At 37.0% G+C, this 24,924-nt stretch overlaps 2 protein-coding genes and 1 long non-coding RNA gene across 28 annotated transcripts; 2 read left to right on the forward strand and 1 right to left on the reverse strand.

The window, feature by feature from the left end:
* Positions 1 to 3,393: 3,393 nt before the first annotated feature.
* Positions 3,394 to 6,354, forward strand: LOC112191736. 6 transcript variants are annotated; one of them, XR_005807720.1, is made up of 3 exons: positions 3,394 to 4,642; positions 5,162 to 5,230; positions 5,356 to 6,354. It is a non-coding gene; the product is annotated as an uncharacterized LOC112191736 (long non-coding RNA). The 6 variants fall into 6 exon arrangements; XR_002933090.2 differs by having other exon boundaries at positions 3,409 to 4,642; positions 5,637 to 6,354; XR_005807718.1 differs by having other exon boundaries at positions 3,422 to 5,230; positions 5,356 to 5,426; positions 5,637 to 6,354.
* A 5,062-nt stretch (positions 6,355 to 11,416) lies between these two features.
* LOC112192374 lies at positions 11,417 to 12,321 on the forward strand. The gene has a single exon (XM_024332072.2). The coding sequence runs from the start codon at positions 11,491 to 11,493 to the stop codon at positions 12,055 to 12,057; it is 567 nt and encodes a 188-aa protein (XP_024187840.1). The 5' UTR covers positions 11,417 to 11,490; the 3' UTR covers positions 12,058 to 12,321.
* Positions 12,322 to 12,608: 287 nt separating this feature from the next.
* Positions 12,609 to 24,014, reverse strand: LOC112192370 (DNA ligase 6). 21 transcript variants are annotated; one of them, XM_024332057.2, is made up of 19 exons: positions 21,636 to 23,995; positions 21,411 to 21,528; positions 21,218 to 21,299; positions 20,185 to 20,287; positions 19,978 to 20,074; positions 18,654 to 18,756; positions 17,779 to 17,907; positions 17,557 to 17,604; positions 16,727 to 16,824; positions 16,561 to 16,626; positions 16,213 to 16,372; positions 15,984 to 16,091; positions 15,667 to 15,716; positions 14,794 to 14,828; positions 14,629 to 14,690; positions 14,337 to 14,498; positions 14,142 to 14,230; positions 13,688 to 13,787; positions 12,609 to 13,105 (listed from the first exon to the last, which is right to left on the reverse strand). In XM_024332057.2, exons 1-19 carry the CDS (start codon positions 23,920 to 23,922, stop codon positions 12,791 to 12,793), a joined length of 4,212 nt encoding a protein of 1,403 aa, XP_024187825.1. In that variant the 5' UTR covers positions 23,923 to 23,995; the 3' UTR covers positions 12,609 to 12,790. The 21 variants fall into 21 exon arrangements, 12 of the variants coding, with proteins under 12 accessions (XP_024187825.1, XP_024187828.1, XP_024187832.1 ...); XM_024332060.2 differs by lacking the exons at positions 12,609 to 13,105; positions 13,688 to 13,787; positions 14,142 to 14,230 and having other exon boundaries at positions 14,357 to 14,498; positions 15,860 to 16,091; positions 21,636 to 24,012; XR_005808236.1 differs by lacking the exons at positions 12,609 to 13,105; positions 13,688 to 13,787; positions 14,142 to 14,230 and having other exon boundaries at positions 14,467 to 14,498; positions 14,794 to 14,865; positions 15,860 to 16,091; positions 21,636 to 24,014.
* Between the last annotated feature and the right edge of the window lie 910 nt (positions 24,015 to 24,924).

The following is a 24,924-nucleotide window of genomic DNA, read 5'->3' on the forward strand; positions in this document are numbered from 1 at the left end:
AGGTTTCCTGATGGATATTGCTCGAATATTGGGAATTGTATGAAGTTGAAAGAATACAAAATACTTGAGAGTTGAAAGAATACAAAATACTTGGTCTCAAGTCCCATGACCATCATGTATTGATGCAGCAGCTATTGTCTGTTGCTGTGAAAGGACTTTTACCTTAGGTATTAGAAAAACAATATTTCGTTTCTCGTCATTTTTTCATGAGTTGTGTCAAAGAGTACTTGATAAAAAAATATTGGAAGAGTTGGAAGATGAGATTATCGAGACTCTTTACTTGTTGGAAAGATACTTCCCTCCATCATTTTTCGACATAATGATTCACCTTACAATTCACATAGGAAGAGAAGCAAAATTATGTGGTCCAGTGCATTATAGGTGGATGTACCCTTTTGAGAGGTATTGTACTGTTAATATTTTGTTTTCTTGTGATGTCTCTTTATTTTGCTAAATGTCTTTTTTTTTTAAATTTTTAGATACATGAAGGTCCTTAAAGATTATGTTAAGAATCGTGCATTTCCTAAAAGAAGTATCGTAGAAAACTATTTAGTAGATGAATGTGTTAGGTTTTGTGGTCGATACATGAAACAAGTTGTTGTGTTTAGTAGTAAATGAAAACGCAATGCTGTAGTTGAAGATGAGACAATCATAGAAGGATCCACGCTTCTAAAAGGGCGATCTGTACAATTGACTGAGGTTATGCATAAAGTTGTTAATCTATGTGTGCTTCTTAACAGTGAAGAAGTTGTACCCTATATTGAGTAAGTAACTTATCTGAAGGTTAGAAAATTTTCATATAATATAATGATTAGTTGTGTTGATGTTTTCATTAGGGTTCATAAGGAAGAGTTAAAGTGCTCTAATCAGCATTTGATAAAAGATACAAAACTGCTAGAAAAAAGACATTTGGAGACATTAATTTGTTCAATGGTTACAAGCTAAGGTTTGAAACATTGATACCTGGTTCATGTGTTCTAGGGTATTGATTGTCTTTCTTGCTTTTAAAAGTAAACTTTGTTATTAATTTTTCTTCCAAATTAAACTTGAAGCTGGTAGTATTAATTTCAAGTCTGAAACATTCCCATTACTTGTAAAAGGGCCTCGGCGTTCTGCAATGTCCCACACTGGTTTTCTTATTAATGGAAAACACTTTCATACTATGGAAGCTAATGTTTCAACGCAAGATTATGGTGTACATAAACAAATAGATACCTTATGCAATTATTATTATTATGGTATTATTAGAGACATTTTGGTCTTGGACTTCTATAAATTTCGGTTGGCTGTATTTCTTTGTGATTGGGCCAACATTGTTTCTGGTGTAAAGAAAGTGGATGGATTCACCTTAGTTAACCTTCATGAAGGTTTAAGTAAAAAGGATCCGTTCATTTTAGCATCACATGCTCAACAAGTGTTTTACTCTAGAGATACTGAAACTTCAAGCTGGTATGTGGTGTTAAAGGCACCACCAAGAGGTTTTCATGATCTGGATATTTTTGATGAGAGTGTGTTTACATCTTATGTTCCTCAAGACTCCTCTGCACTTCACATAGAACATGAGGATAGTGATGAAAGTTGATCACTTATGTACCTAGGGGTAGTACATGTAAATGATCATTTTGTGTAATTAATGTCTATGTAATGTACTGTGAATGTAATATATTTTGTAGTAATATATCATATTTGTTAGTTCTGTTTCAATTACAATGTTCTGGTTACTTCTTCATATTATATATTTTGTAATATTAAGTTCTAACTTTGTTTTCATGTCAAATAGACTATGGAAGTAGTGCAAAAAAGAGGTAGAACCGGATATACAGAAGATGCACGTGCTAGACAGTCAAATGATTGTTCAGAATCAAATCCTGAACTCGAGCTTACTCCTGATCCTGCTAACAATGGAAAAAAGGCTTTATGAGGTATGACTACGTTATAGGTCATTCCAACGGGAGAATCTGATTGACAATCTGTTGAGTGGAATGAAAGAGGACAACTTGTTGGGGATTTTTCAAAAAGGTTTAGCTCAACTATTGTGGTTTTAGTAAGAGAGTGTACCAATCAACATACAAACTTGGCATGTCGTGGATGATGTAACTAAGAACAGCGTCTGGGGTCTTTTGATGGTAATGTGTGCTCTCATTTGTTTTTTTTCTGCGTTAATACTTATTTTATTTTAAAATAAGTAATAATAGTTTGATATTTAGAAATGTAGCAAAAATATGTAGTGGATCTTACTCATAAGACATTTATCTTACAACAAATGGGAAGGCTATGGAGAGCTTGGAAATCTGATCTCTCAACCAACATCAGAAGAATTGTAGATACTACACGCACTAAGTCAGAAACTACAAGGCTACTTCGCATGCTTAAACCCTCTGATGTGCCACAGAAAGAGTGGGATGAGTTCGTGGCAGAACGTAGTTTAGAGTCATGGAAAGTAAGTGATTTTTCTTGATAACATGTAGCGAACAAATAAAATGAACCAAAGATTTATGTGTATGATGAAGTAATGGTGTGATGATTTGCAGGAAAAGAGTGAGAAAATTAAAAAAAATAAGAGCAAAACAGACTTTAACACACACAATGAGCCGAAAAGGTTATGCAAGGTTGGAAGATGAATATGTAAGTCAAATTAGACAAGTTCAGAGACATTTCTTTTTCCCTATTCTATAAATGAATAATAGATCTTTGAGATAGTAATAACCATAAATTGGAGCATGAATTTATGAACATATATCTCTATTTTTTTTTCATTACAGAAAAAGGAAAATCCTGGAAAATCATTTAGTATGGCAGAATTATGGATTAAAGGACACGAGCAGAAGAAGGCAAAAAATGAGCATGTGGCTGCTAAAATTGTAAGTATTCTTCATGAACAGATTTTCCTAAAGTGTGAATGCATACTCCTTTATTGTGCGACAATGAATCTGCAATTGCAATGTCAAAGAATCCAGTCTTTCAAAACAAGACCAAGCACATCAAAAGAAAATATCACTTCATCCAAGATGCAGTACAAAACAATGTAATTGCAATGCGATATTGCAGAACACAAGACAAGCAAACATCTTCACAAAGGCATTGCTAAGGGACAGGTTCACTTATCTCTGAGATCTTCTAAGAGTAAAACAATTAGCAATTTGAAGGGGAGTGTTAAATATTAAATTACTTCCGGTTTTGTTTAATTGTAATTTATCTATGTGGACACATGTGTGATCTGATCAACTGCCACATGTATGACTGCGATTGCACATAAGGTGTTACATTAGGGTTATATCCTTAAGCCACCACATTATGAGATGTAGATCTGAGAATTGAGAAATAGAAAAAAGGCTGCAACGTATGGCCATTCTCTCAAAAATTTTCTCTATCTAAAAATACAATATCTAACACCAGTTCATCAAGCCTCTCATGGCTTTCAACAGCCTTGATCTGCCAGTAAACCAGCATTAAGACACCCGGCCTTTTACCAGCATCAATTTGCATCGAAGAATCCCTCCAAACTTCCTAGCTGAGCAGCGTTGCCGCCTCCATTGAAACCCCAAACAGGAGAATCGTCAGCATTGCCGAGGTTGAAATATGTTGCCATGGCTGCCCAACTATTGCCCGACGAACTACCTCTATCGAGATCCACAAGTTTCTCATCTTCCTCATTGTCCAACCCCACCAACATTGCTAATCGCCCCCATTTTGGTCTCAAGCCATCTATAGTTTTCTCCATGCTTGCAATTTCAGTTAAGTCGAGATCGTCCCGGCAAGGTGTGATTGCAATGAAAGCACCCAAACCTAGACGTGCATGGGTTGTCACCGAGAAGCATCAACGGTGAGGGTCTAAGAAGCAATAGTCGGGTGTGGAGAGGAAACCGTGCTTGGAAAGGAGACCGACACCGATCTCCACGGTTGAAGCACCAAGCCAAAGCGGCTAGGTTTTGGGAGCCTCGTAGAGGCCATATAGATTCACACTACAAGAAAAGTGATCATTCACGACGTGAGATTTATAGCATGCATTAAATGCAAGCTGTGAATAAGTATTATTTACGACAAATAATAAAAGCACGTTGTGCTTGATACTTTTCAATTACATTTTTTACAGCGTGCTCCCTTTGTATGCCGTGATTCTGCAAAAGCACCAAAATTTTTGGCCAAATATTAAACTTTCCTCTCAGATGAAAAAGAAGGAGATTCACTCTCTCCCTCTCCCTCTCCCTCTCAGAGACTCTCTCTCCCCCACAAAATCTCCTCCGCTCCCGAAACCCTAAAACCATTGCCGCTTCTCCTCCTCCTCCACTTGCAACCCTATCCCTGCCGCCCAGTTTTCCCTCCTCGTCTGCTCCAACGGGACTGCCTTTAACGGTGTCGTCAAGAAGCTCAAGAATTTCAACACTTGAGTCCCCCACGTGCTTCCAGTTTCCGGCGACGGAAGAATCACCGCTGAGATTATCAGTGTCCTCGGTAATTTCTAGTATTTCGTTTCAAAATTGAATGTGTTTCTGTCTGGGGATTATTGTTTATTTTGGATTAGGTGTTCCGACCGTCGAAGATATATACATGGTCTAGATGCTTGAGATTCCGAGGCGGTCGTCGTCAGGCAGTTGCTTAGTCATCATTTACCACTTGATGCACGGCAAGCCAAATCTGAATGGTGAGACTTGGTTGTTGTATTAAGAATCATGTTATTTAGGGACTGCATTTGAAATTATGAGCATATTGTGAAGTGATGGAAATGTATGGTTGGTTTATTGTCTACTTTGTTATACTATTCGTCATTTTTGGGTGATGTAATTATATTTTCCTAAATTACTTTGGTTCTAATAGATCTTCCTCTTGGCTTATGTACGTTTATTCAAATGAAATTGGTTTACGATCAGTTGACACCAATTTTCCTGTTTTTGCTTTAATGGATTGATTGCTGGTCTTCATGTTTACTTGCAAGTTACTGGAATCTTTTGACATAGTTGTATATAAGGCTGGTTTCTGCTTTGCTGTTCATATGTTTCTCAACGAAATTAGATTTGTTTAATGGTTTTTGCCTCATAATAATTGGGTCCAAGCTCTGAATTGTTGTTTAATACTGTAAATGCATGCACAAAAATGATATTTCTGTTCTATTCTGGTTGGAATTTATGATCTATTGTATGCATATGTCATATTTGTTTTTCAGAGAAAGTTTGTGTGAATGTGATGAGTTTAGGCTGCATCAAAAGCAACTAGCTGATTGCTTGTTTCAAAGGTAAAAGGTTACCCTATTGTCTGTCAATATCTATTTGGTTGCAAATAAATAAGGTTTTTCGCTTTAAGTAGGCAAATTTGCATATGAGATTTAAACAGTAGTGAAGTCAAATTGCAAACACACAGTTTTATGCCCTTGGAGCTGGATCCTTATTTGATGTGTGGGAGGATTCTGATTACATTCGATACTCCTATTGGTAAGAACATTCTCATGTTATTAACATTAATACAAAACACACTGTATGATCTCTCTAATGTGTGAGTGAGAAATTGGTTTATGTCATTACTAATTAATAACATAATTTCTTATATAGTAATGTTAGAAGTGAATTGGTAATATGGAATTTGAGAGTGCAGGTACTAACCGTACATATGTGACATGTATTGTTGTTTGCCCCTCTCTTCAGCTAAAGTTATAGATGAGTATACCAGGCACTGGAGGACAAAAACAAGCATCTTCTCTAACAAACTCGGGGAAAGACTTTAAAAGGAAGAAAAGAACAGAAATCTGTATTGTTTCTTAGTGCTGCTACATACCCCACCCTTCCTACAGAGGTAAATCTTCAAGCTCTATGATTCCATTTGGTTTATTTTCCTACGACTTTGATACAGATATGTACTCATGGTTTTAGAGTTATTGCACTTGATCGGTATCCGATGTGGTAAATCAAAGTAGGTCAATATGAAAAAGTTGGCGCCAGCTTTTTCTCTGTAGCCAGGGCAACAGAAGCTCAGTTATTTCTAGAAGGGATATATGATATTGAAAATAGAGTGAAGGAAGCAGATTGATGTGCAGATAATGTAGATAATGCACCGGCTGCTATTATCAATCTTGTTGGTACCAAGGAGTATGACAAATGTGCCAAGGATGTCTTTTACAGTTTTACTTTCTTCAGGTAGTTATAGTCATTAGAGGGTTAAGAACACATGTTATTTCTGCCTTTCTATCTAATTTGACCCTCATTTCCTTGTGAGTTGTTATAGCCAAGGATCACTAATTATAGTTGATTGAGATAATTTTGATGAAGAGTTTCTTTTACATTTGGTATCTTGTACATCTATTTTGTTTCATTAAGTGTCTAAAGATGATATGGCTAATGGCTACAATATTGGGGTGACCCTGAAGCAACCGGAAATTAATTGATCTTTTTTTTTTTTTTTTTAAAATTTTGCAAAAGACATTTATAGCGTGCAATGCGCGTCGTAAATGAAAAATCTACGATGTGTTTTTGAATACATTTACGACGTGCATTTTGAACGCTGTAAACTTGAAAAATTCTGTTCAATTTTACGACGCGGTCTATAAGGGCTTTCGCACGCCATAAAAAGTTATTTACGGCATGTTTTGCAACCTATTTTCCTGTAGTGTCATAATTTGAGTAGTTTGTGGAGTACGTTAATGTTTATCTTTGATAGATATATAATATATGCAGCGAAAATGAGGATTGATCAATTACTTGTAGTCTTTTTTTTAACCCTAATAACATTACATAATAGAAGGGAAATGAGCGATTGTGAATATTAGAAGTGAGGTACAACAGCTCAAAGTTCCATACACTGCGCGCGCCATGCTAGTGGAGTGCACTCAAAGCTGATTAAGAATATGCGATGTCCAAGAAGAGGAAGATGAGTTTGTATGAGATGGAAAGGAGCTAGGAGCTTAATTAATAAATCAATTATACCAAACATAATATACCTAAAACAGGTCAAATAGAATAATATAGAGTAGAGTGAGGGATAAAATTATGTGAAAGGTACTTGGAAATGTGACACCAACAATCCCGTGACGCAGCAGCAGCAGCTACTTGCTTTTGATATAGATATATATACAAATCAGAATATGATGATGAGCTGCATACAGCATACGCGCCCCTCCGCCCTTATCACCTCCACAGACTCATCACTCGTACAACCGCCACCGCCACCGCCAAAACCAAAATATTAAAGAACAACTTAGAAAAAAAATATTACATTCAAAGCCAGGATTGATTTTATTTGTCACGCGAACACTACTATTCATTCAAAGTTCATACTATAAGGTGGGTATATCACAGGGAAATTTCCTGCTTATTCACGAGTACGTACTACATATCTTACATTTGGCTTATTCTCAAAAAAAAAATATATATATATATATATATATATCTTACATTTGGCTCCCAAGCCATTTCTCTAATTGGGTCATATATTAATTTCAATGAATCAAGGAAGACTGAAAATATAATAAAGCCCAAAAAATTATATTTTCTTTTCTCATGAAAATATAATAAACCCAGTTAATAATGGAAAGCACATAGGCTACATTTTTAACTGTTCCAAAAAGAGAAATTTTAAGGGTCCTTGCCCAAAAGCCCCAAAATGAGCCAAACTTTTCCCACTTACCCCAGCAACAGATTTTAATTCCCACTAACCCAATTTGAACTAAAATAACAATTTTACCCTCCATCTAATTAATGAATTACATCCATATGCCATCAATTTTCTCTCCTCTCTCCCTATCCCTCTGCGATCTGCAGTCTCTCTCTCTCTCTCTCTCTCTCTCTCTCTCTCTCTCTCTCATCCCTCTCCGATCTGCTTTCTCTCACCTCCGTCGTCATTTTCAAATTCTGCCGCCGGTCTCACCAGGCTCGCAACGTCGCCGGAATGGGTTGGGTCGTCGTGGAGGCCAGGAGATTTTGTTGGATCCAGTTTTGGAGATCGTCTCCGAGCGCCTCCGCCTCTGCTTCACCACCTGCGACACCGTCAACTGCACCGACTCCCTCTTTGACAATCTCAACGCCGGCCATGGAGCCGAGGACCGCAAGAAGGACCACCACCACAAAATCATCACCAGCGACTCTTATGCTAGAGACGACGGTGCCGACCCGACCCGGTCAGGGCTTCGCCTTGTTGGAATTCGGATCTTCATGGTTGGTTCCTTATATTCGAGTCCAGTTTGGCAGGTTTGGCACAGTTTCGACTGCAACAAAAATGGAGAAGATGACATGGGTGCCCAGAGCTTTTCTCTGGGTGCCCAGATCAATTTATCTGTTTTTTTTTTTTTTTTTTTTCATAAAATGGTGCAGAATTCCTAGAAAGAAAGAAAAAATGAAGGAAAAAAATGTTCTATTGGGGCAATAGAAGTCTGTTAAAGCGTCTATTGGGGGGCAATAGACTTTTTGAATTGATGTAATGTTCTCATTTTTTTCTTTAATCAAAGTTTTATTTATCTAAATCTAAGAAGATTAGTTCCTATTCTGGTGACTGAAAGTTCTATTGGGGGGCAATACATGGCTGATAGTCGTCTATTGGGGGGCAATAGACCTCTATTGGGGGGCAATAGATGTTTTGAATTGATGTAATCTCCTCGTTTTTTTCTTTAATCAAAGTTTTATTTGTGTAGTTTTAGGAAGATTAATTACTATTTCGGTAATCTAAACGTCTATTAGGGGGCAATAGACGTCTACTGGGGGGCAATACATGGCTGATAGTCGTCTATTGGGGGGCAATAGACGTCTATTGGGGGGCAATAGACGTCTATTACCCCTCTATTAGGGGGCAATAGATGTCTATTGGGGGCAAAAAAACTTTCCGGTGAGATTTTCAGCAAGTTCCAGTGGGCGACAGCCGGTGACCGGATTCCGGCGAAAGTTGGCCGGATTCCGGCGAAAGTTGGCCGGAATCCGGCGACCGGTGACCGGAATCCGGCGACCGATGACCGGATTCCGGCTGCCGGTGACGGGCTCCGGGGAAGTCTCCCATGGTTTCTCTCTCTTCTATTTTTTCTCTCTCTCTCTCTAAGTAACAAGGGGGTGAGGGTAAAATGGTATTAAAAAAAAATTAAAAACAAAAAAAAAGGTATTAGGGAAGACTCCCTTAGAGTGTATTGGGTAAGAGAGAATTAAAAAAACTTAATGGGGTAAGTGGGAAAAAAATCCCTAGAAATGGGGTAAATGGACAAAATCCCTTAATAAATACACACTCCTGAGTTCTTAATACACATGCCTATAATTTTATATTTCAAATCAGATTTTATAGGTACATTAAATGTCCAAAATAGACATCTATGTATTAGAAGAAAAAAAAAATAGTCATATTTTCTTTATATTATTCTATAATTATAAATAAATAGTTAGATAAACACAAGAAATTTCTATACAAAGACTCCACATTTAATACAAGAATAAAGTCAGAAACCATCTAATTTAAATTTTCCTTAAACAGATAGTAATTAAATGGAGTGAGAGACCATATAATTTAGAACTTTGGAATCAATGGCATTAAATATTTTTAAAATATATCGTTGAACTCCCATTTTTTAGTTAATTTTCATTTTTTGTTCTAAAACTAATGCTTAGTCAATTTATTATTATCTAATATATATGATACATCACAAGTAGAAAACTCTGTAATTTTTAACTTGTTTGGCCCCTCCAAGGCTCCAATGACAATTTCGTAGTTCTGCCACTGTTGACAAACTATTGATATAATTTTGTTGAATGTTCAACTAAAAATTTTATACTTGATCATCAGGGTGTTTGGTGGATGAGAACTTAAATAGTATAAAACCTGTTTCTAGGTGATAATAAATCTTTATGGACTTTCTAATAATTAAAACAAGTAATCAATATGGTCATTTACAAAACGTCAATATATTGTCTTGAAAATTCAATTGCTCTAAAAAAAATACCTAGCGCTCTGCTAGGGTTGAGAGCGGCCGCCCTCGCGGTTTTGCTTCTGAAATTTCCTTCATGAATATGGAGGACTTGGGTGACTCCGATGGCGTGGTGGGGATATGGTGTAGCGGCAAAGGTTGTTTGCCTCGTTTCTCTTCCCTCCGACGGAGTTATTACTGTGATTCTCGAAGCCATTGGAGGATCGGATGGTGGAATAGCTTTCCGATTATGGTGGTGGATAGGGGTAGTATGGTGGACGCGGTGGTGAGCAGGTCGAGCAGTTGTTAGCCAGCAATGGAGGTAGGGAACCTCGTCCCTGGTCGTGGTTGTGTTCGGCGGACCTGGATTTGCGTCTGGACAGTTGATATGGGTTGCATCTGGCGGCGTGCCAGAGGGCGATAAATCGCCCGATGTTGAGCTGATGGTCGGAAGCTTTTCTGGGCTGAAGACGCCGCTCGACAGCATGGTGCAGACTGGTTTGAAGATCCGGATTTGAGATCCGAGTCGGATCCAGATTTGGGTCTAGTGCTGGGTCTGGATCTGGATCACAGGTCGGGTCTGGGTTTGGACTTGGTACTGGGCCTGGATATGGGCTTTGAGTTTGATTTTTATTTGGTTTTCATCTTTTTGTTTCATAGGTAACTTTGGTGGAAGATTGATCTCTGTTTGGCGTACTTTTTACGCGGAAGATGTTTGGATGGTCACATTAGCAGTTATATTGTTAGAAGATTGCCCTTTAGTGGTCGGCCACACTATTGATAACTTAGGTGGAAGTTTGTTCTCTTTTCGACGTAAGATGTACGAGGACTCTGCTTGGTCAATCATACCACCGGTTTCTTTGATAGAAGATTGCCTTGTTATAGTCGGTCATGCTATTAGTAACTTTTCACATAGCACGGTTTACAGCCGATGCATCCTCAGATGCATTTTTGCATCCAATCGTATCTTTGCTAGGTTTTATGTTCAATGTTTTATTTTCGTAATTTTCATTTATGATGTAATTTCTACATTTGTCTTTTGTAATATTTCTTATTATTAATGGAGTTGATATTTATTCTATAAAAAAACGCCAATATATTAAATAGTAACCTTAATATAGACAAATAATATGATATTTAATGGTTTTTGAGATTAAGGATATTTTGAGTTCTTTGGGTTGTGTATTTAGTAAAATATTAGAATGAGATATTAAATGGGTAGTGTATTGAGTATAGTATGTGTATTAAGTAATTAGGGGTGTGTATTTAAAACCTCTCATCTAAAAAATAGAGGGAAAAAAAAAAAAAAGGCCAGGACACTAGAACTACAAAAGATTGATTTTTTTTTTTTGAAATGAAAGATTGATATTTTAAACAATAAAGGAATTATAAAAAAAAAAAAAAAAGGGTGGAAATGTTGTAACGTACCTTCCAACACATATTGTCTTCATTTAATTAAATTATCAAGTTTATGGCGCAACGCGGACTCTACTAAGAATGTCAAAACCAGATACAACTGGCTCCATGATCTATTTCTAGTTGAGACCTCTTCCCTCTTCAAGGTGCTCACCTACATATAAATGGGCAACTAACTCTGATCATTCATCGATCATCTTAGGCATATACAAATGGGCAACTACATTTCTTGCAGTCTGTCAAGTAATACTGGAGGAGGAAAGCACTGCAAAGTGACCAAAGTAGTGGTTCCAAGCGGTGAAGTTCGAGAGATGAATGAACCGGTAAAAGCCGCGGAGGTGATGCTCGACACCCCAAACTACTTCCTGGTAAACTCCAAGTATCTCCATATGGGCAGGAGGTTTTCTGCTCTTACTGCAGACCAAGACTTGGAGATGGGCAGCGTTTACGTCATGTTTCCCATGAAGAGGCTCAACTCTACGGTCACATCTTCTGACATGGCCGCCTTGTTCCTCACCGCCGTTGCCACTCCCAAGGCCATGCACAAGCCCAAACGGCAGCTTTCCGGTGGCAAGGTCAGGGTGCGGCCGGCTGATCATGACGATCACGATCAAACCACCATTAATAAGATGTATTCAGACAAGGGGCCAAAGCTAAATTTGGATGATATCGAAGAGTTCTCGGCCCCAGAGTTCATGCATCGATTATCCATGAGTAGGTCCAAGAAGCCATTGTTGGAGACCATAACAGAAGAGGCTGTTAGTGTTTGTTCAAGGTGAAAGTCATAACAATTAGTAAAAATGTTGTATATGTATGCATGTATTACAAACTTAATTAATTACAGCAGTTAAGTTTCAAAGTGGTTGCGGACCAAAACAAACAGCGGGATTTTTCTGTTTTCTCCATCACCTACGTAAAAACCTCTAGGTATCTCTGCCCTCTATTTTTTGGGTAAAATGCTCCAATGATACCTTTAACTATATGCAATCTGTTGACATAAAGAATGGAGCTAGAATTCTCATCATTCTTAATTTCGTAGCTTAGAGGGAATAGGATTAGAGTACTTTTTCTTTCTTTGTTATTTTTTTTAAAATAACAGGAAAATAATCCTCGAAGGCCTCTGGCCCAGAGTCCCAGACCCGGCTGCTTGAAAGGTTTGAATAGTTTTCCAGCTATATCATCCAAGGGTCTTTGACTCTTTGGCATGTGCCGCACAGCTCCCCTAGGAAATTTGTTTTGCAATTTACTTTTTTTCAAGTGGAAAACTCCGGCAACGACATGGACAGCCAGAGACTTTTTTCTCTTCTTTTTTCTCATTTTTTATCAGAGCTGGAGAAACCCCGAGGCTATATTTACAAAAGAAGCCCAGGAACAAAAGGGATAATGAAATCCCAAATTGTTCAAGTTATACATTCGAAACACATTCTTTCCTACCCTAAATGTACATTAGAAAACATTAGAAAACATGGGAGTGAAAGCAGTAAATTTACAGTCACAAAAATCTTTTGATCCTCAGCTGCCATCTTCAGAAGCCACATCCATCTTCCTCGTCTGAGAATGAAACATTTCAGCTAAATCAGAAGCTGTGCTACATTCATCTGGTTTTCTATCAGTCACAGTGCGAATGTATCTTGGGAATCGAATGGAAATGCCACGTGATGGATGAACTAGACCTAAAGCAGCCTGGTGAACTGGAGACACTGTAAAGTCTGCACCTCTTATTTCCCATACAAGCTCAGGAGAAAACCACAAATCAGGCACCTCAGCTGTTCTATAATAAGGAGGTTTTTTGGCCAAGATCTTGTCCCCAGAATAAAAACTTTTCATCTGCAGTCAAACAATAGACAACAAGCATGTTAAAAAGCTGAAATGATAAATAGACCTCAACAAGGAATCCAAGTTAGAGGATCTACAACAGTACTAAATTTCCAAGGGTTACTATCTCCTTGTGCCGCAGAAAATAGTAACAAATTAATTGGTTTTTACACTGCCACCATCAAGCAATTATGTATTTTATAAAATTTGTTGTAGCACCAAGCAATAGGCAGAATCAAAAATACCGAGAAGCATGTGTCAAAGAGTAGTACGTGAACTATAGATTTATTCACTAGACCAGAAAGACAAAAACCATTATTTGCATAGGCAGTGGATTAGAAAAAAACTTTGATGGTACTCCAATCAATCAAAGTATAATTTATTTGTGAGGTTTAGGATGGTCTAGGGTATTAAGGTTCTTTGGCTAGCAAAAGAAACAACCCTTACATTAATCAGCCACAATACATAACTAGTATGGGGAACCACAATGTCATGCAGCCACAGTTCCTTCAATGAGTCATAATACCTAACTAGCAATGTTCCCAAAAGGGCATGTACTTTCTTCAGTATAGTGCAAATCAGCAATACACTTACCTCTGTATAAAATAAATCTGAAAACCCAGACATAACACGACAGACGCTTTGAAATTCTTCAGTTTCAGGATTGTAACATGCCATGAGAAATGGACTGTACCTGGAACATGAGTACATATTTGAGGGAAATTTAGTAAGCACACAAAACCAGAGTAACCACCCCTTCCCATGGGCATGAATAAGATTTAGTCCATATTTATTTCAGGCAATTAAATAATTCAAGGTACTTCACTTGCTCCATGCACTACCAGACGAATATGAAACGAAAACTAAAAATCAGTAAGATTTAATTTTTTTACCCACTGTTTCTATTCAAATGGTTATACTCACAAAGTGGATTTGTGCCTCCAATCACATGAACAGAAATTTTTTATTTTATTTTCAGATACAACAATGACTTGAAGAATATTAAAGTGATTAAACTGCTATTTCATTGGTGAAAAGAAGTAATTACCAGCCTGCCTTTCTCCCGTTTCCATGCCAAGCTCCAATTGGGACTAAATCAAGAGTATCGCCCAATCCCTCCATGTAGTCTCGCTTGACCTAAAGAGGACCAACAAAAACAGAAGAATTTATTCAGGTGAGAAAAGTAGATTAAAAATTCAATGCTTCTAACATATTTAACATAGAAGTTTTGAATGGCGTTGACCTTTAACCAAGTATCTGTACGCTTTGATGGAGAATATCCAGCATCAACATCTAAAGATTTAACTATAATCCCTTCACAAGAGGAAACAAATGCATTTTCAAGGAAAGAGTTTATTTTGGTTAATGTCGCTTCACTGGTTAAACAAGCATCCTCTGCCTCAACCTACAAGCAGATAGATCATACAAATGCCATTGAAGAAAAATATTAGTTTCTCATATTTTCTGGCCAATGAATTATCGTTATGTGCAATTGTAAAGAATAATTGTGAAAATACTAAACCAGAAGCACTTACTGTCATTTCCTTGGCATATTCAAAGTAACCCAACTTCTCATCGTAGAACAACTCTTTCAAATCTGCAGGTTTTGGAGCACCAAAGTTTACAATATAATACAATGAGGTATTCTGTATTCTATTAGGAAACATATAAAGGCATTGCAAAAAGGATGTAATGCATACACTTTCGCCTTCTCCGCAGAGGAAAGCTTAACAACCTGTGATGAGAGACAATTGCATCCGCCTTAAGATAAACTAAAGTAAAAAATAATAATAATAATAAATAAATAAATATAAAAAAAATAAAAAAATGATAAAAGCAGAGACAACAATATTAGAGCTATACACAACTCTAGGAGGTGAACCTTTGACAACACAAAAGATAAGTAAGGTCTTTTAACTCTTTTGAGCCTGCAATGCTTGAATTCATAATGAATAAGAAGAAATAAGAATGAAGCGAGGATAATACACGATAAGCAAAAGGGCAGGTGTATTTAGCAGTTAGGTTTAACATTACCCGTTACATTTTAGATAGCCTATAACAATAGTTTTACCATTCTTAAAATTATATCTCCCTAATCACTATCATACATAGCCAAACAAATAATTAATAATAAGTTTCTTTTTTCTTTTAAAATTGATTTAAAATAAACTTATCTTGTCAGTGTAATGGGATTGATTTAAAATTCTGCGACAAAAAGATTGAACAATTCATTAGCATTATTTCATTGGGTTCAACTAGACTTTACCATTGCTAAAATTCTGCATCACAAGAATCATATCATGTATCCCAAATTACTATCATACCTTACAAAACAGATCAATTGAAAATAACTCATTAACTGAGTTTAAAACAATTATTGCAGTAACGTAGGATATAATCTGCTAAAAGAGCAATAAGTTATGCCCAATTAGTTTAGTTATATTGGATTTCTACCGATTTGTCATATTTGCGCTGCATAAAATATACTAAATCCATTATTAATTGGTGTAGCATTTTTCACTACATATTGATAAAATTGAGAGAAACGCTACTGAAGGAGTTGAGATATTTACTGTTGTCCATTGGCAAACATGATGTCGAAGACAAAGACGCAAATGTTGACCTGCGCAAAAAGAAATTATTTGACACCAGATTCAGTACTTTAAAATACTAAGAACTGGACTCAAAGACCAATTTTAGCAGTGTTTTTAATCAAAAGAATTTTAATTTATTCATTAACTGAACCTCCATAGATATGTAAGTTACCCTTTATTAATAGGCAGTTCTTTGATAATTTCTTCTTCACATTAATAGATGTAAGCATTGGTGTAGTGTTAACATCTGATCTGCCCCGTTTAAGAATACACAAGATGACGATAACATAATTAACCTTTATGCTATCCAACGTTATTGATGCATCTCTGCTCCCTCTCCCACGTGAAGATAATTCTTGGAAGGACATTAGCTTGCAACCATTCTTCCTATCAACTCCAACAACCTGAAACCAGAAAAGAACATAACAAAGACTACTTGTAGTTGTACACCACCAAAAGAGAATAAAAATAAATTAATTTCTGGAATGTGCATCTCTGTGTGATTGTGCATCAAAGAGATTTTACCTCTGCATCCAGTATGAAAGTCACTGCATCGGGTTTACAAGATTGATTGATTATATTAATCAGATCTGGAAATCTCGAAGTTGACTCATCCCCATTTCTTGTAAAAACATGCATGGACCCATCAACTAGTTTATGAATTTGTGCACGCTGGCCATCATATCTGCAAGTATGCCAATTATGGCCAATAGCAGATATATCACATTTTCAGGTCAAGCACACTTTGGCATAGAGCCACTTGAGCACATCTTCTAGATATAGACAACAAGGGTGAAGGGGATTCCATCTTGGATCCTCTTCGAACAAAGTGGATAGAAATACCAACAGAGAGAGAGAGAGAGAGAGAGTTACTTGTATTCACATGTAAAAGCTTTATTTTCAAATAGCTTCAGTGCTTGCTGAACACCATTTGTGATTCTACCTCAGGAAATAAACAATAAAAACAGTAAGCTTCCGCACTAGTATCCTTTCTACTTAAAACTTTTCTCAAAGCATTAACTTTTCAAAAGCATTATACCTTGCAAGCATTGGCTTGATAGGTATTCCTGGAACCATTGACAAAGTTGATGAGGAGAATCCAATGCCTCTTTTCATGAGAGAAGGAATGACCAAATCCTACTTACAATTAATCACATAACCCATCTAGAGATATGAAAAAGAGGAAAACAAGCATAGTCCCTCCAAAATATAAAAAAATATATATAAACAAATGAAAGAAAAGGGAAAACTTGATAAGAAAAACTGTAGCTTATTTGATGTGATGTGGAATATTGATTCAAATGGACTTTCTTCAAGACCATATCTAACAGAAAGAACACAGAACCCTGAAACATTGTTGGATAAGGAAAAGAAAAAAATATATATATATACACACACACACACATATTTTGAATATTGATGTTCTTAATAATCTAAATAACACGTATATCTTACTTGAATTAGCATCTTGGAATCTTGCTTGTATTAGGATTAGTATCCAACTTGAATAATTAGTAGGTTATGTTGACTGTTTATATTATTGACTTGTCGATGTAAGAGACATCAGAAGATGAAGCTAATGTAGCTATCTAATAACTTCAAGCCAGCTCAAATACAAATGTAGGAGTTCAGGAGTCTTGCCAACAATTGACAATCATAACTAGTCTTCAAGTCGTAAGTCATCTACATTGCTAAAAAAAAATTCTAAGAAAAATTGAAGGGTTTATCTCTTCAACAGTTAAACCAAGAAAAGATACCACGAATTCACCATTACTTGCAATTTTCTAATTTCCACACATTAACAAATATCATACTAGAAGAAGATGGGCGAGATGCGCGTAAAATTTGATGACAACTACAAATACGTACCAAATTGGGCAGTACATTGTATGCTTCTACTACAGCTGCTGAATGGCGCTAAAAAAATTAAGAGAACAGTCAGAGAAGAAAACAAGAATATGGAATAAATTTACAATTCTAAATCGTAAGTATCGCATCCACAATTATGAAAGTCTAGACCTTCTAATAAAAAAACTGATATAATCATCTACAATTATGAAAGTCTTCACTGCATAATAATAAAACTAAAACCTGAAGCTTGTCCTTCAAACTTTCTATAGTTCCTTCGTGATTACAGCTATGGAAGGAATTCAGAACAACAGCTTGAGCCAGAGCAGGTAGGACAGTTTTCATCATTGCTCCGATACGTAAGTTTCGAACCTATACAGAAAATGATATTCAGAATGTCACAAGCATTTTCCTTTCATCCTAAGCAATTTTAAGTCAGTGAAATTGCCAAGAGGAGAAGAATGAGTGACCAAAATAACGCTAACTATAATACTTGGTAAAATTTTGAAACCAGTCAAGACCAAATACAAACAAAAAGAAGAGAATCAATTTCCCAAATCAGTTTAGGAATAATCAAAAATGTATTTTCTTCTGTCTTTCTTTGCAGAAGAGCAGGGCTTCTCATTTTTCATGTTGTAAAAACTATAGAACAATAGATTCTTCAAGTTGTCAAGATTTGAATAATCAAATAGACAGCACTAATTGCATTGATCGATCATGCATTACAAACTAAGAAGAATGAAAACACTCCCTCCTGCCAGGTACATAGACACCAGAGTGAGGGAATGAGTTAAAAAAAAACAAAACAAAACAAAACAAAAAACATGAAAAACAAAAAACCATAATAAACAAAAAAAAACACCAAAAAAAAAAATAGTTTACATATTGGTAGGGTCATCCCACTTCATCTAGCAGCCAAACTGGCCTTTCAACCCTAAAAAAAAAAAAAAAAAAAATACAATAAATTTCCTCATACGAATGCAAACAAAACTTATATAGGTAATATCACTAATCACCTTTTGTACTCTACATTCCCCTGTTGAAACAGCATTGTCATCAATAAACCTAGTCATGCCCATGCAAACATATTAAACAAAAAAGCCCTATAAGTGCGTTACCAAAGTTCTAACAAGGAACTTCATCTCTTTCTCTCTGCAAGAACGCAAGAGATTCACAATCAGGCTTCTCTTTCGAGCACTGCTTCCAGTACCTGTTTGTACACTGATGAGTATTACATAAGAAATTCATATTGATGAGATGTGAGTCCTCTAAGGTAAGGAAACAATAACTTAATAAGAAAAATACATGATTCACCTAACTTTCCATGATCTAAATAACCGAATATTCAGAACACAAACACTTTTTTTGAGGGATACACAAACAAATTTTGTTTATGCCAAAATGGTCATAAATAAATGAACAAACTACTTGAGGCTAAAGCATCTACAAGCACAATGAGAACCCTCTTATGTTATCGCATATAACAACAAAGTTTCTGTAAGATTCAAATAAATTTATTACAATTCTTTAAAACACAGTAACCCCAAGGATGCAATCACCACTTTTTTTTTTCGCTCTTTAGGTTATAGAACTCAATTCCACTATTTCCAGACTAACAGCATTATAGCCAATAAGAGCAAGTTCACCCGTTGAGGTCACAGGGTCAGATACTATTCACTGCTTTTTGCCTTTCATTTCCACCATCTAGGTCACTGGGTCAGATACTGTTCACAAAAGGTCACCGAATGTCAGTTTGCAGGTCACGAAATTGACCTAGAGTGACCTTTTGTGAACAATGTCTGACCCAGTGACCTCAACGGGTGAACTTGCTCTAAGTGAGTTTATGGCCTGCTTTTTTAAAAATATCATCAAAGGAAAACCACAAAAAAAAGCCCAGATCACCGAGAAACAGCCCAAGGGAAAATTAACGATTAGAGGGTCTTCCAAAAATTGCTAAAAATGTCTGTTAGGTTAATTTTTTCATTTCTTCAAATTATGTTCTGCACAACAATCCAAATAGACCACGAAAAAATTTAAAAAATTCAAAGTCTACACATCGATTCTACTTTCATTTCGTCATTTTTGTTTAAAGCACAAGAGCAAAAGGCTCAAGAACTGCAACTCATGGACAAAAGAAAAGGAGAGAGAGATTTGCACTGAAACAAGTGTCAGTAGTATGAAAAGCATTGCAAGTGTCAATCTAGTTTGCCACTCGTTAGACCTTCCACTACGTCACTTCATAGATACACGTGCTCCAACCAATGTAACTGATCCCTGGTGTACACCCTCAGTTCCTAGTAATACCACTTCCAAGTTTACAAAAAAAAATTAAAAATTAAAAAAAAAAATAGTACCACTTCCGAGTGAAAGTACTGTAATTTTCAATGCTATAGTTAACCTAATAGATCAGTACCGAACCAAAACCAATTGGGGCATTCATACCTTATCTTCCGGAGTGCAGAAAATACATCTTTTATTAGAAGTGGTGGAGGAGGGGCAAGCAAAGTCTGTGTCTGCCGGCATGCTTGAGCAACATCACCTATAAACATAATAGATCATTCATAATTTATTCAGACCTTGCAGAAAGAAAACCCAACAAAAAAAAAATAATAATAAAATAAAATTACAAGAAGAATGATCGAGTCCTACCAAGATCTCCCAATTCATTGTACATATCCCTGATTTTGGATCTGCTTGTCCCACATGCGTCCTCCAGTGCTGCTGTGACCAAACTTCCACCAATGTTCAGTTCCTATATCATTCATACATGTGAGAATTCCTTTCCTTCCTTGTGTTTCTTTCAGTTTATATTTATTTGTCAGGAGAGGGGTCTAAGCGAGCATTAGAGTCCTCATTCTTGTCATTAGCCAGATTAATGGATTTAGAAAAAGGAACTATGCTGCATATCGCAGTAATCAGGGCAAAAAAATGCATCAAAGCACATTGAACAGAAAACATCAAAAAAGCATAGGGTACATTAAAGTTGTTCAACACAAAAATTGCTCACCAGACCTTCAACCTGAGCAAATGAAATAATAATAATAATAATAATATCCATTTATTTTCACACATTTAATCCCATTTACAATACTATATTGGAACCAGAAACTTCCGTCATTAACTTAACTACTTTTACGTAAGCATAAACCTTAGGCTACTATTGTTAAGAAGACATAGAGTAAGTTAATTATGAAAGTTTAGTGTACAAATAACTTAACTTCATCCCACAATACATATGAGACAGAGATCTAGCTTTTTCCTATGTACAGGAATACAACACTTTTCGAGAAACAATTTTTATTGATCACAAAGAATGATACATTAAAAGTAGACAAGAGGTGCAAAGCAGAAAAGCAATAGCAAAACCCAGAAAGCTATGTCAAATACAATAAGCTTGCCACAAACAAACCACCCCTTATACAAAAGAAAATAACTAAAAGGTGGAAGATAGAGAAACCTACCAAATGAAAGAGAAAAAAGATAGACACACCTCAACATATACAAGGCCTTGTATGAAAATATTTTATTACTCAACTTTAAAATGTGTGTGTGTGTGTGTGTGTGTTGATGTATATAGAGCAATCATCTAAGAACTGAAAGGTGAAAAAGTACAGCAATTGTACAAAAAAAAAAAAAACAAAACAAAACAAATACACATGATTAAAGAGGATGTTCAACTAACCACATTTTCGTGGTCTGCAGCTATCTTATTGGTGCACAAATAAACTGAAGGCAGCACATCATCAGGAGACAGGGCAAGCAAACTGTAAGAAAGATTGCAAGCAATTTTGTGCCGCAATAACAAAAAAATTATAAAAAGGTTGTCCCAATAATATATAAAGGTCGATCAAATAAGAACAAAGCACACACCAGACCTTCTGAACATATTGCAGAGCATAGAAGTAGCCTTTATCTTGCCTTTTTCATCCTCTAGTAAGTCAAAGGTTCGTGCAAGATGTAAATATGGAGCATGTTGTCCATTGCTCCAGCATGCTGCATATGTATCTACATGTTATGCAATATCATCTCTGCAAGGAATAGATTAAAGGACACTACAGAGAAAAAGTTCAATGGCTTGTCCTTACTGAAAACAGACTAACCATGATCTACAGGATTGTATTTTTCTGGTGGTAGTGACACAGAAGTTGCAGCGACGTTATCTGGTAATGACCCCCGTACAGACAAATCAGCTACCACTCCTATTTTCCCTAATTCAATTTTTTTTTGGACAGAAGAAGAGTTATCTATACCACATTTGGACTGAACTGATTTTGCATCAACCACCAGCTCCACTTCATTCTCATCAGACCTGCCTTCATTATTACGGTAATGTATATCCACAGCCATACTAATATCCCCATTTGCCTTTTGAAGAATGGTACCAGCATAGCTTTTTAATGATTCATTGCCATCTATTATCTGAAGAAATTGATCTATTGCATCCTTGTATGATTGGGTGACATGATCTGGTAATTTTTTATCTTTAGGGTTTTGTTCACCTACTGATCCAATCTCTGCACTTTCTGTAACGTCAGGCAAAACTTTACTAAAAAACCTTGTTATTGTCGATTGTTTTGGCCCACACAAATTCAATTTTGACTGTAACTTTACTTTCTTGTTAACTTTATTACTGATCTTCCTCCCTCTTTTTCCAGGGGAAATGCCACTTTTAACAATATTTCTTGGGTTGGGTGAAATATGAGCTTGGCTTGAAGAAACATCAATATTTGCATGAACAGAACCTGCTTTTGTCGGTGATGCTGTGTCACAGAGTGAGCTGGTCTCGGATACAGATACGGCACTTGTAGAGGCAATTCCTTGATCATGAAATTCTGTTTCACGATCGTAAAATTTAGTGACTGCTTCAACAATGTCCCCTCCTGAGCTCCCAATCAGATCTAGCATCTGCTGGCGAGTGACCCATGACGGCAAACAATCACGAAGTTGTTGAATAATTTCCTCTGCTTTTTCATCAGTTAACAATATTGGAGTTTGTGAATCAGGTTCTTGGAGAGGAGACAACAATTCCTTACCAAAGCCTACATTAGTATCTCCCATAGTATCAATATCTGAAGGTGTTGCCTTTTTCTCTTGATCCTGCCCCTCCATGGTGTAATCTTTGGCATCACTGTCAACCTTCCCACCTCCTTCTGTAGTCCCACGATGAAAACCCTGCAGGAACTCTTTTTTGTTGGCCATTTCATCAATTAACCCAGCAAAATGCTTTTGCATTTTACTGGCCTGTTTACTGTCTATCTTTTCCACATCGGAGCCCACTGTAGGAATCACACGCTTTGGTTTCAAAAACCTGACGTATTCTCTAAGTTCATCATAGTTTGAATGCTCACTGTAGGGTACAAGATGGATCTCAAAAGCATCCTTTGACCTCACCGAGAACTTGTTACGCTTGACTTCATAAGTCCAGCCAGTAGGGACAAACCCTACAACCCTGGAATACCCCCTCTCAACCATAATCTCCTCCATTTTCACAAAATTTGGCCTGAAATATGGCCAAGTCTCACCCAACACATTCCACCCAACAACATGCACATCACTCTCACATTCATCCTCTGTAAACACCCCACTGTCTCCGTAACCCAAAACACGCAGCACCGCCATTTTTCGAGCATCCACATACACTTTACGCTTACATCTACGAGCAATTTCTATCAAAATCTTCTCTTTCCCAATCACATATGTAGCAACAAGGAACAGAACACTTTTCATAGAAACTTCGTGTTCACCTCCGACTCTTTCTATCAAGCTAGAAATATAATCAACAGATTCTTCTTGTGAAGGAAACACGAATTTGGGATTGCAATAAGTTGTATCCAAGAAAACGGCGTCTGAACCCACAAAGTTACGGAGAAAAGGGTCTAGCTTCATCGGAGCAGAAAACCGAAAATCACCAGTGTGAACATACCTCTGGAAGTCTCCATTGGAGGCGGGAACTTTGAACAAGAACTGAACGGCGCCCGGGCAATGATTGGCGTCAATAAGCACGACCTCGCATCCATCGATGAGAAGGGGCTGTCCGAGCGGCAGAGGAACCACGAAAAGCGAAGAGACGTTGAGGACGTCTGTGAGAAGACGAGCGGTGGTGGGGGAGCAAAAGACGAGGCCTTGGGACCAATTGGGGGAGAGACCGCCGTAGTGATCGGAGTGGAAGTGAGAGAGGAAGTAAGAGACGGAATAATCGCCGGCATAGCGGAATGCGTCGAGGGCGAAACGGGTTCTGGGGATGAGTTTGGAGTGGGGGAATGTGGAGGGAATTGGAGGGAGAGAGAGTTCAAGGGGACGGGGTATGGGTCTGGGTGGGTGGGAAAAGGCGGTTAGGGCAGTCAGGAAGAGGTCCGTAGAATCTAGAGCCGTCATCAAGAACATCATTCTCTGTTCACGCCTAAACAGGGTCCGACATTTTTATATCTTCGGGAGATGAATTCCAACGATCGAACGACTTCGGGTTTCTGTTTGGGCCCAGTACAGTTGAACTATTGGTCAAATGCTACCTTGTCAAAGCACGCAATCAAAACAAGCATATTATGGTTGAGTCTGATTCTTCCCTTGTGGTTAATTTGGTTAAAGAGGAGCGGATGTTACACATTGTTGAGACTTGAGACCAAAAATTTACAGGTTCATTTTCAAATAGGATCCTTCTTCCTCTAATTTTGTTGAGTGCTTTATTTAAAGCGCAAGACTTATAGTGAGAGGAGGAAACAAACACACGTTGCATGCCTTGGAGAATGTAGTAGTATCCAAGTTAATTACTGATGGGTTTGAAAGAGAGGACTCATGCTTCATTGTAACCAAGATGGCTCCTCACATAGAGTAATGCTCCTTTATACGAAGCAATCAAGTTTCAAAATCAATCTTAGAAAATGCTAGGATGAACGTTTTCTGGATATCGGGGATTTAAAGCAATCCTGACATGTATTGATAACAGAAATTTGCAATAAAGACAGCAAGTTGTTTACCCAATGAAAATCTCAAATTGAGGGAAAAACATTGCGGGGCTCTAATTCTTGAGAGCTCAAATGAAAGACAATCCAGTAATGGTGAAGAATGAGTTTCTTTACAAACATAAGTAGCACTAACCACAGTTACAATCACTAGACTATCTAGATGATGTGTTTGACTCGAACTTCTTTTGTCTTCTTCACTTGGAAGCTTTTTCACTTGAAGGGAAGATACTAATACGACCTTCATCCTTCTTGCATCAAGGACTTCTCCACTGATCTCGAGAGAATTTATGCAGGTGTATGAGCGATAAAACACTTAAGGAACAACTGATTCTAATGATTCATATCAGAAACTCTCTTGCTAAGCAAGAACACTTTTTGCACTAAAATGAGATGCACAATAATCTCACGCGAAAGCTTTGATCGCTTG

This window comes from Rosa chinensis, chromosome 3, assembly GCF_002994745.2.
Source record: "Rosa chinensis cultivar Old Blush chromosome 3, RchiOBHm-V2, whole genome shotgun sequence".
Classification (NCBI taxonomy): domain Eukaryota; kingdom Viridiplantae; phylum Streptophyta; class Magnoliopsida; order Rosales; family Rosaceae; genus Rosa; species Rosa chinensis.

Coding starts and splice junctions, on each gene's coding strand:
- LOC112192374 (XM_024332072.2), top strand. CDS start 11,491: ATGGGCAACTACATTTCTTGCAGTCTGTCAAGTAATACTGGAGGAGGA.
- LOC112192370 (XM_024332057.2), bottom strand. CDS start 23,922: ATGATGTTCTTGATGACGGCTCTAGATTCTACGGACCTCTTCCTGACT. Junction 16,627..16,726: donor ATCAAGCCAATGCTTGCAAG/GTATAATGCTTT, acceptor TTCCTGAGGTAG/AATCACAAATGGTGTTCAGC. Junction 14,829..15,666: donor ATGTTTGCCAATGGACAACA/GTAAATATCTCA, acceptor CTCTCATCACAG/GTTGTTAAGCTTTCCTCTGC.